Raw genomic sequence first — 14,334 nt, 5'->3', positions numbered from 1 at the left:
AGTTTTGAAAAAAACTACAACACAAACGTTAACGTAGCTTCTACCTTCTGTGGTCTGGCAATATTGGAGGGAGTGGTGTCTAAACTCAAGACACAGAATTAAAACTTAGCAATTGAATTGACCACCTTTCTCACGTCACTTACTACCTGACGTATTTCAAGGTCAGAGTTTAATTGAAGAATCATTAAGCGCCCCTGCACTAAAATTAAGTTATCTTGCCTGTGATGAAATTTATTTTAACTACATTATGGAAATAAAAGAATGGTGCTGATTTTTTGTAATTTAATTTGTAGATGATGAAGCTACAATAACGCAATTAAGTTACTTATTAAAGCTATTTGTGTACGTAGGAGAAGGGTAAAATAGTACAGAAGTTGCGAAGAGTAATATTCTGCTTTAGGTGTATGTCCGCATATTCGTGTGCGTATATGACTATGTTGCACCGGCGTTTGTTTGTGTGTTAAATTATACGTGTATGTGTCTGTGCTTGTGTGTGTTTGTAGCTGTCTGTCTATATGTCTTTGTGCATTTGTGTCGGTGTGTGTTAGTGTATGTGTATTTGTGTGTGTTGGGTGCACGTGGTTTGTGTGGGAGTGTGTGTGTGTGTGTGTGTGTGTGTGTGTGTGTGTGCGCGCGTATGTGTTTGTGTGTATTTGTTCTCGTAGATAAGTGTGTGTGTATGTGTGTGTGTGTGTGTGCCCATGTGTGTTTGTGTGGGAGGGGAGGTAGGTGTGTGTTTGCCAGTGTGTCTGTATGTATATGTGAACGCGTGCGCGTGTGTGTGTGTTTGTGTGTGTTTACAGAGAGTTCATGCATATACAAGTAATTTTAATAATCCTACCATCGTGTTACATAAAGATTTATGGTATCACTTTTGATTTGAAATGAAAGAGTCAAGCTTCGTATCTAGCTAGCTGGGTATAGCTTGAGTGATTTACTAAGATATAGACAGGACCACGACAGTGGCGTGTATAAAGAGTCAGTCATTATATGTAACAGGTTCAAAGTGGTTTTCAACAAACCGAAGTTCCTGATATTTTACATTTTCCTTGGGGTCACACATAGAAAGGTTCTCGCCTTCAAACCAAGTCCTCAAGTCTGTGTAAACTTTCCTTTTAGTTGGACATCTCTCAAGAAGCTCTCTACACAGATTACACCACCTGCCTTCATCTAAGGGCATGTTCTTAGGAGGAGTAGCCTTCCACTTTAAGTAGGCGTTATATCTATCTTTATCTTGATCAAGCATCTTTAAGTAATTAGCTAGTTCCTTGGGTGACGTGAAGTCGTCCACGTGTATATAAGAGTGCGGTGGTGCCAGTCTCTCGTAGTCGGATCTGTTGGCTCCCAAAACAACCGGAACGACGTCGTTTTCCAGAGCATTCCTCCACAACTTCTCGGTGATGTACTCCTTACATTTCATGTTCTCAAAGGCTAAATAGAACTTGTATTGTCTAATGATGCCATTCATACATTTATATTTCCGTTTCGCGCAGACGTCGTCAATTCCACATCTGCCATAGACATCTATAGAGATATGTTTGGCGAGTTCGGCAGCATAGGTGATGCGGCTTGCTTGTGTGTTGCATTTCATTATGAACCAGACCGCAAGTTTCTTTCTCCCTTTCGTGTAGTCTTTGTTTGGATCAACACCTTCACCTTTGAGCCTCTGGTACGTCCTATATAACGAACCCCACGCACCCGAAGAGTCCGAATCTGCTCGGTAGGTTATGGTCCAGTTAAAAACACTCCTGTATGTTTCAAAGTTTATATTCGGGTAGTTTGGACACTCTGTGCTGTACCATATCCAATGCTGGTGAGGGTAACGAACTGTTGGCATCGTGGAGGAGTTATAATCCTTCGGCAAGTCGCTCACTTCAAAAAGAACCGCATCGGCGTCGTGGATGTCGTCACGGTATCGAGAAAAGATGCAGTTGGTCATACGTAGACATCTTGTGTGTCTTCTGTTCTGTAGTTGTGGTTTTGTCCAGAACACAATTTTTATCTGTTCTCTTTTGGTCAATGTCTTTTCAGTAGGTGGATCGTACCAAACAGAATAAAACTTGGAGAAGGGATTGACAAGGGAGTCATCTTTTGGATCTTGACTACAGGTTGGAAGGGTTTGTTCATGATTTTGGGGTACAATATTGCTTTTGTTTGGGACAAAGTCAACTTTAAGAATCATTGAATGCCTGTTTTGTTTAAACGTTTTGTCTGTGAAATGAACAACTAGTATGGTGCCCAAACATATTGGGAATATCACCAAGGACGTGTTGAAGAGATATTTGAGGGATAAATTCATCTTAGTCTGTGTACGGTTTGGTTTGAAGATGCCCCGGCCCCGTTTAGAAGGTCAAGGTTAGGTGGTTTGGGGCCCTTTCGCTCGTAGGAAGTAGTTGTTGAGGCTGTGAGTGTGGCCAAGTTCTGGAATATAAAATGAAAACATGTTGGGGTTTTTGTTTTTATGTATACATACTTGTTTGTATGTATGTCTATTTGCGTGTGTGTTTGTGAGCAATTGTTTACGTGTATATGTGTATGTCTGCGTGTGCCTAAATGAAAATTATGTCTCTGAATACATTTGTGTAAATATATGGGTTTATCTCCATGCGTATGTATACATTTGTCACATGTGTAAACGTGTGTACCTATTCGTGTATAAATGTGTGTACAGCAAACTTGTATTGATATGAATATCTCTAACTAGAACATGAAATATTACGTTGTCTATTTCAAGTCAATTTTCATGTCTTACATCTTACATACCTGTGAAACGAAATTCGTGCTAGAAGTCAAGCTTTTCAGTACGCTTATGGTAAAATTGTGAGCAGTGTTTTGATCACGTATAAAATGAAGCGAACTGAACTGGTGGTAACCTAAATTATTATCAAGTATCTGTAAATTGGGCGTAAAGTTGGAGGTCACTCACCTATATATACAATGTGCATGCATACCACCCGTAGCTATATTTAGAATTACCGGGATAGTGCCCTATATCTGAAACTATGTTTTACCAAACGACGCTGAAGTTCTTGGCAACGAGTCGATGCAATTGATGCCAATCCTTGCCACAGTTGAGGTCCAAATATCGTCTGGAAAGATCAGTTATACGACGTATTTCCGATGTCAGCAAGTCGAGGGCGTTGTTGTAACAGTATGGGATGTGTCTAATAGTTAAGCTGTCTTGTAATAGGAAAAGGTTACCTTATATGCTTGTCGATGGAAGTTTCTGTTATAACTAGCTGACGATCTAAACTTTTAGTGCCTCCAAACAACTACGTCTTATCTGATTTACAATTCAAAAGTAGGCTATAGCAAGCTGTCCGACTGGCTTAACAACTACATAATTACATAGGCTTCTGCTGTAGGTCAAAGGTCAATTTGAACAATGTAGCGACAAACAAAGCATTAGTCTAGTATTTGAATTGTCCTTTACACTATGTTGTTTTGCCTGGTTTTGCAACGCTTCAAAATGACAGATAGCCATTATAAAATGAGTGTAAAACATAATGGATTTATCACTCCCATACAAGATAATATGTTTCAAATAAGAATAAATTGATGCAACTACTTGTCTATGAAATGAATATTGAATAAAAGGCCAGCTCTGTTTTACAATAACATTCTATGTAGATACTATTTTATAATTAAAGACTGTTTCTAAAACTCTGTGACGTAGGGGTGAAAATGACGCAGGGGTAAAAAAAAAAGTAGTGCGGAAATCTGGAAGCGTCTGTAAATACTGTAAAGTGAAAGACGACGGGCATGAACTTTGCGATATGGTAGAATAGTGAGTCGACTTTGAGATCGTCTGTAGAAGATCATGATGTTTGCCCATTCGGTGTATCAATGCGCGTGACCATTATACAGCTGACTACCTCGGTTGCCCCGCATGGCCCCATTTAAAAGAGGGCTTAAAAAATCCAAACGACAACTTTTTAAGGTTTTCAGTTAGTTTGGTCGGTTATACCCTCGACTTCAACATATTAGTTTGTCGTTCATGAAAACTGCAAACTACTATGATTTTAATCGCGTCGATGCCAGTCACCCTGTGGTCCTTAACTATAGAAATCACCGTAGGCCGAAAATTGTGTTCTGCTACCTTACCAAGGAATTCCTGTCATCCACACATGCGTAGTAAAGTTAGACTCTACCAGGCTTCGTGGATCGGTGGTCTAATTGTAGAAATTGGACAAATAGAATCTGTAGTACGCTAGGGGAGTTAGCCGGCCAGGACAGTACGTTTCCTCACCACGAGGTGAGGATAGTGACTCTACCGATCCACGGAGCCTGGTAGAGGCTATAGTAAAGTATGCAAAAGAGCTTATTTGGGCGAAACCAATCGTCAGTGATGCGAGGCAAAAACGCCCCGGGCTTTTAGAGCTTTTAACAGGGATGCTAAAAGAACTTATAAAATTAGACAGAACTGCGATAGAAAACATGTTAAGGCGATACGTGATAAATTTTGGAACAGGTTTACTGTGGTACATGTAATCTGATTTATAAAAATGGGGGAGGGGGTGAGAAAGGCAAAATTTGTTTCATCTTTCCTTTGTGCTAATCCATCTTGTAACGTGATGCATCCTCTTGTACAACATGCCAAACCAGTTTTATCCACCATCTATTAAGCGCCCTTCTTCTCATTACCGACTCTAAAGCCGTGAGGATCTGTGATCATCTCTGTCGCCGTGAAAACATCGTGCAGTTGGGAGCGTCGGTGTGTCTCGGTATGTACTGAACATGGCTATAACATTGTTTACACTCAATCGAGGAATAACATCTCATTAAAGAGTTATGAATTACCTGGTTTCTGTTAAGCGTATACGAGACTGGCACGGCATCAACGATTGTTATCGTTCCCTTACAAAAGTAGCAAACCGTGTGTTTGTATGTATGCACATGGTTTTAGGGCTGCGAGATTGTCATTGTAAGGACGAAGCTCACATTGTAAAACTGAACGCAACAATCCAAATTGACGTAAAAATTTCGATTAAACTATTGTATTGCCTCTGTCTCTTCCGGATTTGTCTACAATCCCTATGCAATTCGAATTCTAATCACTGCTTCCTTTTGTTTTGAAACCATACATAGCCGGTTTTACCTCTAAGCGAACCATGTCAAGCAGTTACGCGTTTTACTCAAGAAATCATTTTGTAGTAATCACACGTAGCTGTCAGAAGGAAATTTACTACCATACTTTTTGGTAGTCGTTTTAACCGTATTCAGACGGGTGGGGGTTTTTGAGGCCTGCGCCAATTTTCATCTTGCATAACACCAAAACGGCTTACGCTAAACCCAACCAAATTCAGTGAGTTTTCTTCAAATTTAGTTGGCAACAATTTCACAAAGATTGAAAAAAATTCATTCTTTCGGAATGCAATGACAACCGCTTATTGACAGGTATGATTTCGGTTCTAACAATGTATTTTTCAGATTTGCTTGCTACATTATTGCTATTTTCTTGCATAATTAATAAGGGTCAACACACATCTTTCTTCACTATACAGTATTGTAACCAAAAACGTCTAAGTGGCTCCAACAGCCTTGTTTTGCGGTGAACTCTTAAGTAAATTAAAAAAAAATCTTATGTTAGACTATCTTTCGTAAGTATATATGGATAAAATATGCTAATTTGATGACGTCACCGGCCAAACTTGAAGTTGGCGGACAATATGACCAGATCTAGAATTAGCATATTATTCCTTAGAATTTGTAACTACCTGGTACTTAATATCACAATCGTTTACATGGATGTTTTTCCATTGTCTTTTGTAATTATTTGTTGCGAAAAAAATGTAAAAATTCAACAAACATAATCATTCTGTTATCTGCAATTGTTGCTATATTTTTGCAGCAAACCTTAAAGTTTCCTTGGAATACCCTTTTTTCCTTGTTCCAATCAATACAATCAAAATGATGGCGCCACGAATAAATCATATCACGCCATAATAGCGTCAACTTTCTTCAAATCTTCAGATATTATGTCTACATGATTATCTGAAAATTAAGTGGTCACATGATAAGTCGTCTTAAAGTTACAGGAGTTTTAGGCCTCAAAACCAAGGATTAACCAAAAAAGCCCGGTCTGAATGGGGCTACATGTACGTATACAAAGCTTGAAAAAGATTGGTTCATGATATATAATTCGAGTTGAATTTTGCATTCTTCCTGCAGGATCTGGAGTTGGATCAACATGACAGCCAGAGCTGTGTGTCATTTGAAACCAGAGAAAGAAGAGGATGGTTCTAAGCAGGGTTCTCCGGGTACCCACAAGTGTAGCGTGTGTTGTAAGGAGTTTCGTCGCCCGAGTAAACTGAAGGTACACATGCGGACTCACACTGGTGAGAAACCGTACAGTTGTGATAGATGCGACAAAAGCTTTGTGAGTATAAGTCATAGGAATGTTCATATGCAATCTCACACTGATGAGAGACCCTACATGTGTGAGGTGTGTAACAAGCGGTTTAAATCCCTGAGTCATCTGAAGTCACATGTGAAAACACATACCGGTGAAAAACCGCACTTGTGTAAGAATTGCAATAAAAGCTTTAACCAGGTTGGTCATTTGAAAAAGCACATGCGGACTCACACTGGTGACATGTACAGATGTGAGGAGTGCGACAGAAAGTTTAGTGCCCTAAGTCACCTGGAGAGACACATGCGAACTCACACCGGTGAAAAACCGTTCAAGTGTGAGCATTGTAATGCAACTTTTAATCAGTTCGGTAATTTAAAGAGACACATACGAACTCATGATCAGACCGGCGAGAAACCGTACAAGTGTGAGAAGTGTAACGGCCAGTTCAGTCAGCTGTCTAACCTGAAGGTACACATGCGAACTCACACGGGTGAGAAACCGTACAGATGTGAAGAGTGTAGCAGGCAGTTCAGCAGACTGTCCAATCTAAAGGAACACAGGCTTACTCACAACCGTGACTGAGACAGTGACTGTACTTGTGTTCAAAATGTAACAAAACCATTCAATCGTTCAGTCGACTGGAGAACTTCCATGCGGAATGACAACGATTAACTTCTATGAAGAACTTGGTAAGTGTTATATCAAGGAGACTATCCTTGTCTGTTTCGACTAACACGTATGATACGCTTTTCAACTTTTTGAAATAAAAACTTTAAAGCTTTTTTTTAACTGTGTTTTGTTAAATACAGCCATTTGCACCGATTTCAAACATGCACTCTTCTGATGTTATTGAACGTAAAACCATCATATTTTCAGCTCTTATAATTAATCCCAGCCACCAGGTAATCGAAGTAAACGTTGAAAGAACACGACAGCCGGTTCAAAACCAGACATCAAGGCTTGACAAAAGTTATTATGAGGGGCAAAAAGTGATTAAGTAAAATTGCAAGATTTTACAATATTTGTTTTGTTTGATCTTTTGTTTTTCCGATAATGTCCATCTGCCGAAGAGTCCATCCCCGTACAAATGTGACCAGTGCGAATATTCTGCTGCACATAAAATATATACTCATTGTACAGACATATAGCAAATCACATTAAACACTTATCTAGCAAAATTCACACTTTGTCTAGAAAAGTAATCTTCTACTGGAAACTTGAGAACAGGACAACATTGATATCTCACTTAATCCAACATTATATATTTGTTGACCAACTCAGCAAAAACAAACCTTTGTAAGATTGATAAGTGCGAGCAATCATCAGCTTATCGGGTGTTATGTCTTTACTAGGTAAAGATACTGATGAGAAAGTCTGAATGTGTGTTTCTGTATAGTGTATGCAAATGATCAAAGTTATAGCAGAAGTTTCATGTATGTTTCATATGATAACACTTATTACCAATGTCATTAACTAATGTTTGGAAGTAAGCTTTTTCGCAAAGTTTTGAGTGTGCATTGTGGTGAAAGGTCAAAGATAACTTAAATACGATTCTTTGCTTAGATGTGTTTGTAATGTAAGACTTAGTGTTTTTGTTTTTGCTTCTCTTAATGACACAGTACAAACTCTCGACATATGTGATAACACTATATGGCGTCTGTATCTGTACTTTTGCTCTAAATTAGTATCTATCAAATTGTAGCAACAGAGATCTCGAGTATATTTTGTCTGCTGTTACGAAACGTATACTACAACCGTGATACTGAAGAACGATGGCTCATGACAAATAATGTAAATTTTAAGAATGACGTTAATGATTGAGAAAGTTTAAATGATTAAATCAAACTTCAGGTAGGCTACCCGAGCATTTAAATTTCATTCAGAATACCAGCCGCACAATCAGTGCAGCATGTGATAAAACACTGCGATGCTTAATTAAACACTTATGCACTAACCTATACAGTATACACAATATATTAGTACATATATTAAATAGGATATTGATAATTATGCTGAACCTGTGTTGAACATTTTGGAAAAATACAACGATGCTTGTGTAACATGAAACTTTGTTTCTATGAGTGGAAGATGATGTAGTGGCGAGACTTACATGTTTGTGAAAAGACAAAGATAGCACGGGCTATGGAGCTCTGTTGATATTAGATATGCTTATTTCCGACAAGAGATAGCTGAAGCTATCAAAAGTACAGGTTACATTCTATTCTTTTATGTTTGAAACATTTGATTTATTGTGCCGGCCATAAAAGGTCAAAACTTTAATTTACAATTTCATTTTCACGATGTATACATGATCATGGCTTTTGGGCAGTGGCAAGGAAATCTACAACAGTGATATGGAGGACCATGGGATGTGAGAAACTATTATGTAAATATGAAGGATAAGGAAGTTTCGAAACTACATAAAGATAAGTTCAGGAAACTTCAGGTAGTCTAGCCGAGCAGATGACTTTGTACCCACATCCTAGAAATCATTCAAAATAACAACTGCAAAATCAGTGTGACATATCTGTCCATTCTGCCCAAGGCATATTGAACATGAATTTCACTTTATAATGGAATGTTCTAGATACGCTAGTTTACGCAATGAATTATTCACGTTTCTCGAATCTACTAGTACATGTAGTACAAATATTTCAAAAGACTCGATGCTACAGACAGATTTGCATATATATTTAGATGTCAGAACTTCCATAATGCAAAAATAGGCAAATATATCAAGGACTGCTTTGTTATTAGAAAGAATACTGAAACTAATGATTAGCCTACTTCATTATGATACTATATGAATGAATTATGTTAGCCCTTATTGTTAAGCTTTATCCTATACCTCTATTCTGTACCTTATGTAGTAGCTGTTGCCATACTTTGTACCATGTACAATTGTCGTGCAATAAAGTTCTTCTTCTTCTATAATGAAAGAAAGACTGTGATGCTTAAACACTTATTAACTAACCTATACACTATACGCCATATACTAGTATATTTAAAAGTATATATATTATGCTGAACCCTGATTGAACCTTATGGAAACATGTAATGATGCTTGTGTAACGCGAAACGTAGTTTGTATGGAAACTAGATAATGCAGTTGCTTGATTTGCATGTTTACAATAACAGACATAGGTAGCATTGGCTGTGGAGCTCAGTTGATTCAAGATATGTTCATTCATGGCGAGAGAGCTGAGAGTTATTAAAAGAGTTATTAAAAGTACAAGTTACAGTTCATTTCGTTATAGGTGTGAAATATTTAATTTATTGTGTCGGCCATAAAATGTCAGATCTTTTATCAAGTTTATTGCAAATTCTTGCCCGTGGGCTAATTGCAGTTAACATAAAAGATCCAAACAATGTAAGATACAAAATCACAAGTGTCTACTCTAGTCTAAATCTAGTAAAAGCTAACTGTAGATCCTGGTTTATTGGGTTCGACTCCTTTTTCGAAGACAGTGGAAGACGAAAGATCCCACCTTTTTTATTATGTGTGGGTTTTGTGATGTTAGAAGGAGAACTGATTTCTTTTTGTCGGTGAATGTGAGGAAGTTTGGGTGGAATTTGATGGTCTCTTTGAACAGCTCTTTTCTTTCTTGATTATAGAGAGAGCAATTTGACATAAAATGTGTTTCGTCTTCCACCACGTTTGACGTACACTGTTTGCACGTTCTTTCACACACGTATAGCCTCTTGTACCGCCCTCTCTCAATTTCGAGAGGGTGGGCACTAATTATAATTTTGCTGATTGCCGAGCGTAAATCAAAATTATCTTAATTCTAAGTATTTTTCCATAGTATGTGCTGTTTTACAGGTCTTATAAAACCTTAGCTTGCCAGTATCTATACTCAAGTTATGGCGAGAGGTTTGGATAAACATATCAGAGATTCTAGATCTTATCATTGTACATATAGATCTGATATCACTAAGTGAGTTACATGAATACAAAAGGTAGGAGTGGCCACTACAGTCAAACCTGTCTATAGCGGCCACTCAAGGGACCGGACAAATTTGGCCACTATAGACAGGTGGCCTCTGTATAGAGGTGGCAACTTGTAGATAAAATACCCAAGGGACCGACAAAAAGTGGCCACTATGGACAGGTGGCCCCTCTGTAGAGGTGGCCCCTAATACAGGTTTGACTGTACCATCTAAAATTTCTTTCACTCGTTGTAACAAGGTTCTTCTACGACTATTAGAAATAGATTTATGTTGATACAAAAGGGCATCAGCTTGTAACAGATGTCTTTGAGAATCCATTTGTAATAAGCGTAGCCAGTAACGAATAACACGCACAGATATATCTAAGTCTAAAGGAAATCTGCCAAGCTCTGCTCTAGACGTTTTATCAACGTTTTTGATTTTATTCTAACGATACACATATATCATCAGACGATAGACTAAATATTTCCTATAACCAGAATGATAAACCTTGTACATTTGTGTGAGAAGAAAAGAAAGAAAACCGAAAAATATGAGAAGGGGAGTGCATCCTGTCATGTAGGCAGCGGTTTCGGTACAATAAATGGATAACAAGGCATACAAGATAACCTTTGACCCTCAAATAGTTCACCTTTCACTCCTTGCTGCTCCAGACGAACGCTTGCAGGAGGATTGTGTATGGAGATAAAAATCATCACTGGAAGCAGGTAAGAAAGTGAACGTATACAAATACAAGTTGACTGCCTTATACAAATACAAGTTGACTGCCAACCAAAGAATGACATTTCTATGGTATATATGGGCCGCATACGAGCGATCGCTGTTGTTATTTTTATCCGGGGTATTCGACGGGGCTCAGGTGCCTACCAGGACGTCAGTAGATAAAGAATTGATATCCAGATTAGCAGATCAAATTACTGGTTAATATGTAAATCAATATTTTACCAAACACCTGCATTTTGCCTACCACTGCCTCACTGTGACATCATCGCGATCGCTCGTATTAGGACGATATGTGTCACTTTTCGGGGTTACGAAATTGAGGTGGGGAGGGGGGCGAAATCACACGCCAAGCCACATTTAGTCCTTCGGGACAAAACAAAGGGAAGTTCTACAAAGCTACTAGTAGCGCCAAAGTACATGTATCATTATTGTTTAAGAATGTGACAAACCAACAATAGGAAAAATCTTAAAACTAATAAAAGGGAGAACGAATATCCAGGTCATGCACGCGACATTGTTTGTGGAATACAGGGAAGGACTCATGGCAAAATTATAAAGGGGAGGGGGGGGGGCGTTTCCAAACTTTGACAGTTGTTTGATGAAATTTTTAGTGCTGGAGTTTAAGATTGAACAAAAAAACTTTCGGCTTATTTGTCATATTTCATCTATTCAAATCTGTGTCCATTATGTTAGGCATGGCTAAGGCTGGATATGGGTCTCCTACTGATGTTCCCCTGGAGCTCGGTGATGGGTCTCTCGTTGGAGTTTCATGTGACAGAGATGCAGGCAATGGCGAAGACAAGCAGACAGCAAGCAAAAATAATTTGGAATGTCAACAAGAAGCACATACTGATGAAAAACCTTATCTATGCGAGGATTGTGGGTACAGGACATCCCGGAAGCGTGACTTATCCAGACATATGAGAACTCATACAGGTGAAAAACCCTTCAAGTGTGACCAGTGTGAGTATTCTGCTACATGTAAGTTTACCTTGAACCGACATCTAGCAAAGCACACTGGTGACAAACCCTACATGTGTGGAGAATGTGGGTACAGGGCAACTCAAAAGTGTGACTTATCCAGACATATGAAAAAACATACTGGTGAAAAACCCTACAAGTGTGACCAGTGTGATTATTCTGCTGCACAGAAATCCAGCTTGGACATCCATCTGCTCAAGCACACCGGTGACAAACCCTACATGTGTTGGGAATGTGGGTACAGGGCAACTCAAAAGGGTGACTTATCCAGACATATGAAAAAACATACTGGTGAAAAACCCTACAAATGTGACCAGTGTGATTATTCTGCTGCACAGAAATCTACATTGGACAGCCACCTTGCAACACACTCTGGTACGAAACCCTACATCATGTGTGGGGAGTGTGGATACAGGACAGCTGATAGGCGTAACCTACACAGACATATGAGAACCCATACCGGTGAAAGGCCCTACAAGTGTGACCAGTGTGATTATTCTGCAGCACAGAAATCCACATTGAATCACCACTTATCAAAACACACATGAAAAAAGCTTGTGAGCACAGAATGTGGCATGGGACAACAGGAACGTCTGGCTTGCATATTGTACATTTGAGAACCGACGGAAAGGGGGCCTGTGTAAAAGTGAGGAGTATAAGAACTCAGCAGTTCGTTTATCAGATGGTGTTCACCTTCTAGCTTATCACACTTATGATAAACAGTAATGTGTAACAATAGTGCCGGTACATGACAACTTACCTACAATCCCCTGCGGGACAGAAATTGTGACTTGCCATATTCCCATGCAGGTAAATGTTGTCAAATGTGATAAATTCTACAGTATTTTTATCAGTACTTTTGCTTAATACCTATCAAATAGTTGTAACAACAGAAAGCCGGAGTTCTTTCGGTAACTATAAAATCATAGTCAAAAGTAGGGATCCGTAAAACCTGGCATATTAGAAATACTATGAATATTAAGAATGAGGACGTTTTAAAAGTATGCTTATTTAAACACTTATTTACTAAGCTATACAATATACACTATATATTAGTATATGTTATAGTATATTAATGATTATTCTAAATCTCTGTTGAAATTTACAGAAAAAATTACGATGCTTGTCTCTTTATGATTAATATGAAATGTACTCTCTACTACTAATGAATAATGTAGATTATTGTAATAACAGTTATATGTAACATGGGATAAGGTGTTTAGTTAATTAGACATGAGGTTATTAAAATAATGGCTAACATTATACTTTTCATATGTGAAAGTGTTGATTTATAGTGTCGGCCATAAAGTGTGAGATCTTTCATTATCAATTTCATTTTTACGTAGATATGATCAAAGTTTAGACTAAAAATTTCCAATAACTAGAATGATATTTTCTTGTGCATTTTGTCCAGAAACTGCAGTGAAATGGAAAATGTGAAGTCCGTGCATGCGTGGTCATTTTAGAACAATGGTTTGTATGTCGTTGTCTCCTTTTATTTCTCATTTTCAATAAATTTATTGAAAATGAGAAATAAAAGGAGACAACGACATACAAACCATTGTTCTATTAAAGAAAATACATATTGTATATGATGATGATAATGCGAGCACTATGTAAACTTCAGTGCAATTCAGGTACCTGCTACCTGCAAAACTGTTGTGATGAATAAACTGAACTGAACTGAATATTGCTTGAAGAATGTTGTACATGTTATAAGAATAGGTAATCCTGTAATAGATTGGAATCGTCTTTTTCCCGAAATGGTTGAATTGTTTGCATAATATCCGCTTTATCACACTTACATGTACACAATGCCACACTCATTAATACTGAATTAATATCATATTACAATAATATGTTTTCAATAATATGTTTATAATAATATTCAATCCATTCGAAATCTAGTCAATATGCTTATTGTAAATAGATGTATTTCCTCTGTTCTACCGTCATTCGCAGAAAAAGTGCCACTCCTGCTCTCCTAAGTCTCAAATTAACGATTGTATTTTACCCACTCCCGTTATAGACGTAGCCATATCACGTGATGAAAGCACGTCTAAATTTTAGTAGTTTTGTAACTTACATTATTAGTACATATTTATTTGATTACATGGATGACATCCTCTGGGATCCCTAAACCTTGTGCGAGCGCGTGATAAAAAAAATGGCCCCAAAAGGTGCCTTCATTTTAAGATCTAAATGGTCAGGAAGGTTGAACAAATCGAATCAAGTCAAGTCAATCCAAAAATTCATGCTAAAGATAATTAAGTAAAAGTAATTTTTGCCAACATTTTATTCGCACGCTCGCATCAGTTTTTGTG

General features: G+C 38.0%; 2 protein-coding genes across 3 annotated transcripts; one reads left to right on the top strand and one right to left on the bottom strand.

The window, feature by feature from the left end:
• Window positions 1–746: 746 nt before the first annotated feature.
• On the bottom strand, window positions 747–3,224 carry LOC118432653 (3-galactosyl-N-acetylglucosaminide 4-alpha-L-fucosyltransferase FUT3-like). Of its 2 annotated transcripts, none has more exons than XM_035844289.1 (2): window positions 2,927–3,224; window positions 747–2,421 (listed from the first exon to the last, which is right to left on the bottom strand). In XM_035844289.1, exon 2 carries the CDS (start codon window positions 2,297–2,299, stop codon window positions 980–982), a length of 1,320 nt encoding a protein of 439 aa, XP_035700182.1. In that variant the 5' UTR covers window positions 2,300–2,421; window positions 2,927–3,224; the 3' UTR covers window positions 747–979. The 2 variants fall into 2 exon arrangements, with proteins under 2 accessions (XP_035700182.1, XP_035700183.1); XM_035844290.1 differs by having other exon boundaries at window positions 3,012–3,224.
• Window positions 3,225–6,176: 2,952 nt separating this feature from the next.
• Window positions 6,177–13,520, top strand: LOC118431511 (zinc finger protein 845-like). The gene is made up of 2 exons (XM_035842752.1): window positions 6,177–6,929; window positions 11,723–13,520. Exons 1-2 carry the CDS (start codon window positions 6,191–6,193, stop codon window positions 12,556–12,558), a joined length of 1,575 nt encoding a protein of 524 aa, XP_035698645.1. The 5' UTR covers window positions 6,177–6,190; the 3' UTR covers window positions 12,559–13,520.
• The last annotated feature ends 814 nt before the right edge of the window (window positions 13,521–14,334 follow it).

Source organism: Branchiostoma floridae, chromosome 15 (genome assembly GCF_000003815.2).
Source record: "Branchiostoma floridae strain S238N-H82 chromosome 15, Bfl_VNyyK, whole genome shotgun sequence".
NCBI lineage: Eukaryota > Metazoa > Chordata > Leptocardii > Amphioxiformes > Branchiostomatidae > Branchiostoma > Branchiostoma floridae.
The sequence above is the reverse complement of the archived record's forward strand: the minus strand, read 5'-3'. Positions and strand labels throughout refer to the sequence as shown.

Bases quoted from the DNA above. Each gene is read 5' to 3' on its own strand.
- LOC118432653 (XM_035844289.1), bottom strand. From the start codon at position 2,299: ATGAATTTATCCCTCAAATATCTCTTCAACACGTCCTTGGTGATATTC.
- LOC118431511 (XM_035842752.1), top strand. From the start codon at position 6,191: ATGACAGCCAGAGCTGTGTGTCATTTGAAACCAGAGAAAGAAGAGGAT. The intron at 6,930-11,722 runs GTGACTGAGACA...CCATTATGTTAG, and splicing joins ACACAGGCTTACTCACAACC to GCATGGCTAAGGCTGGATAT.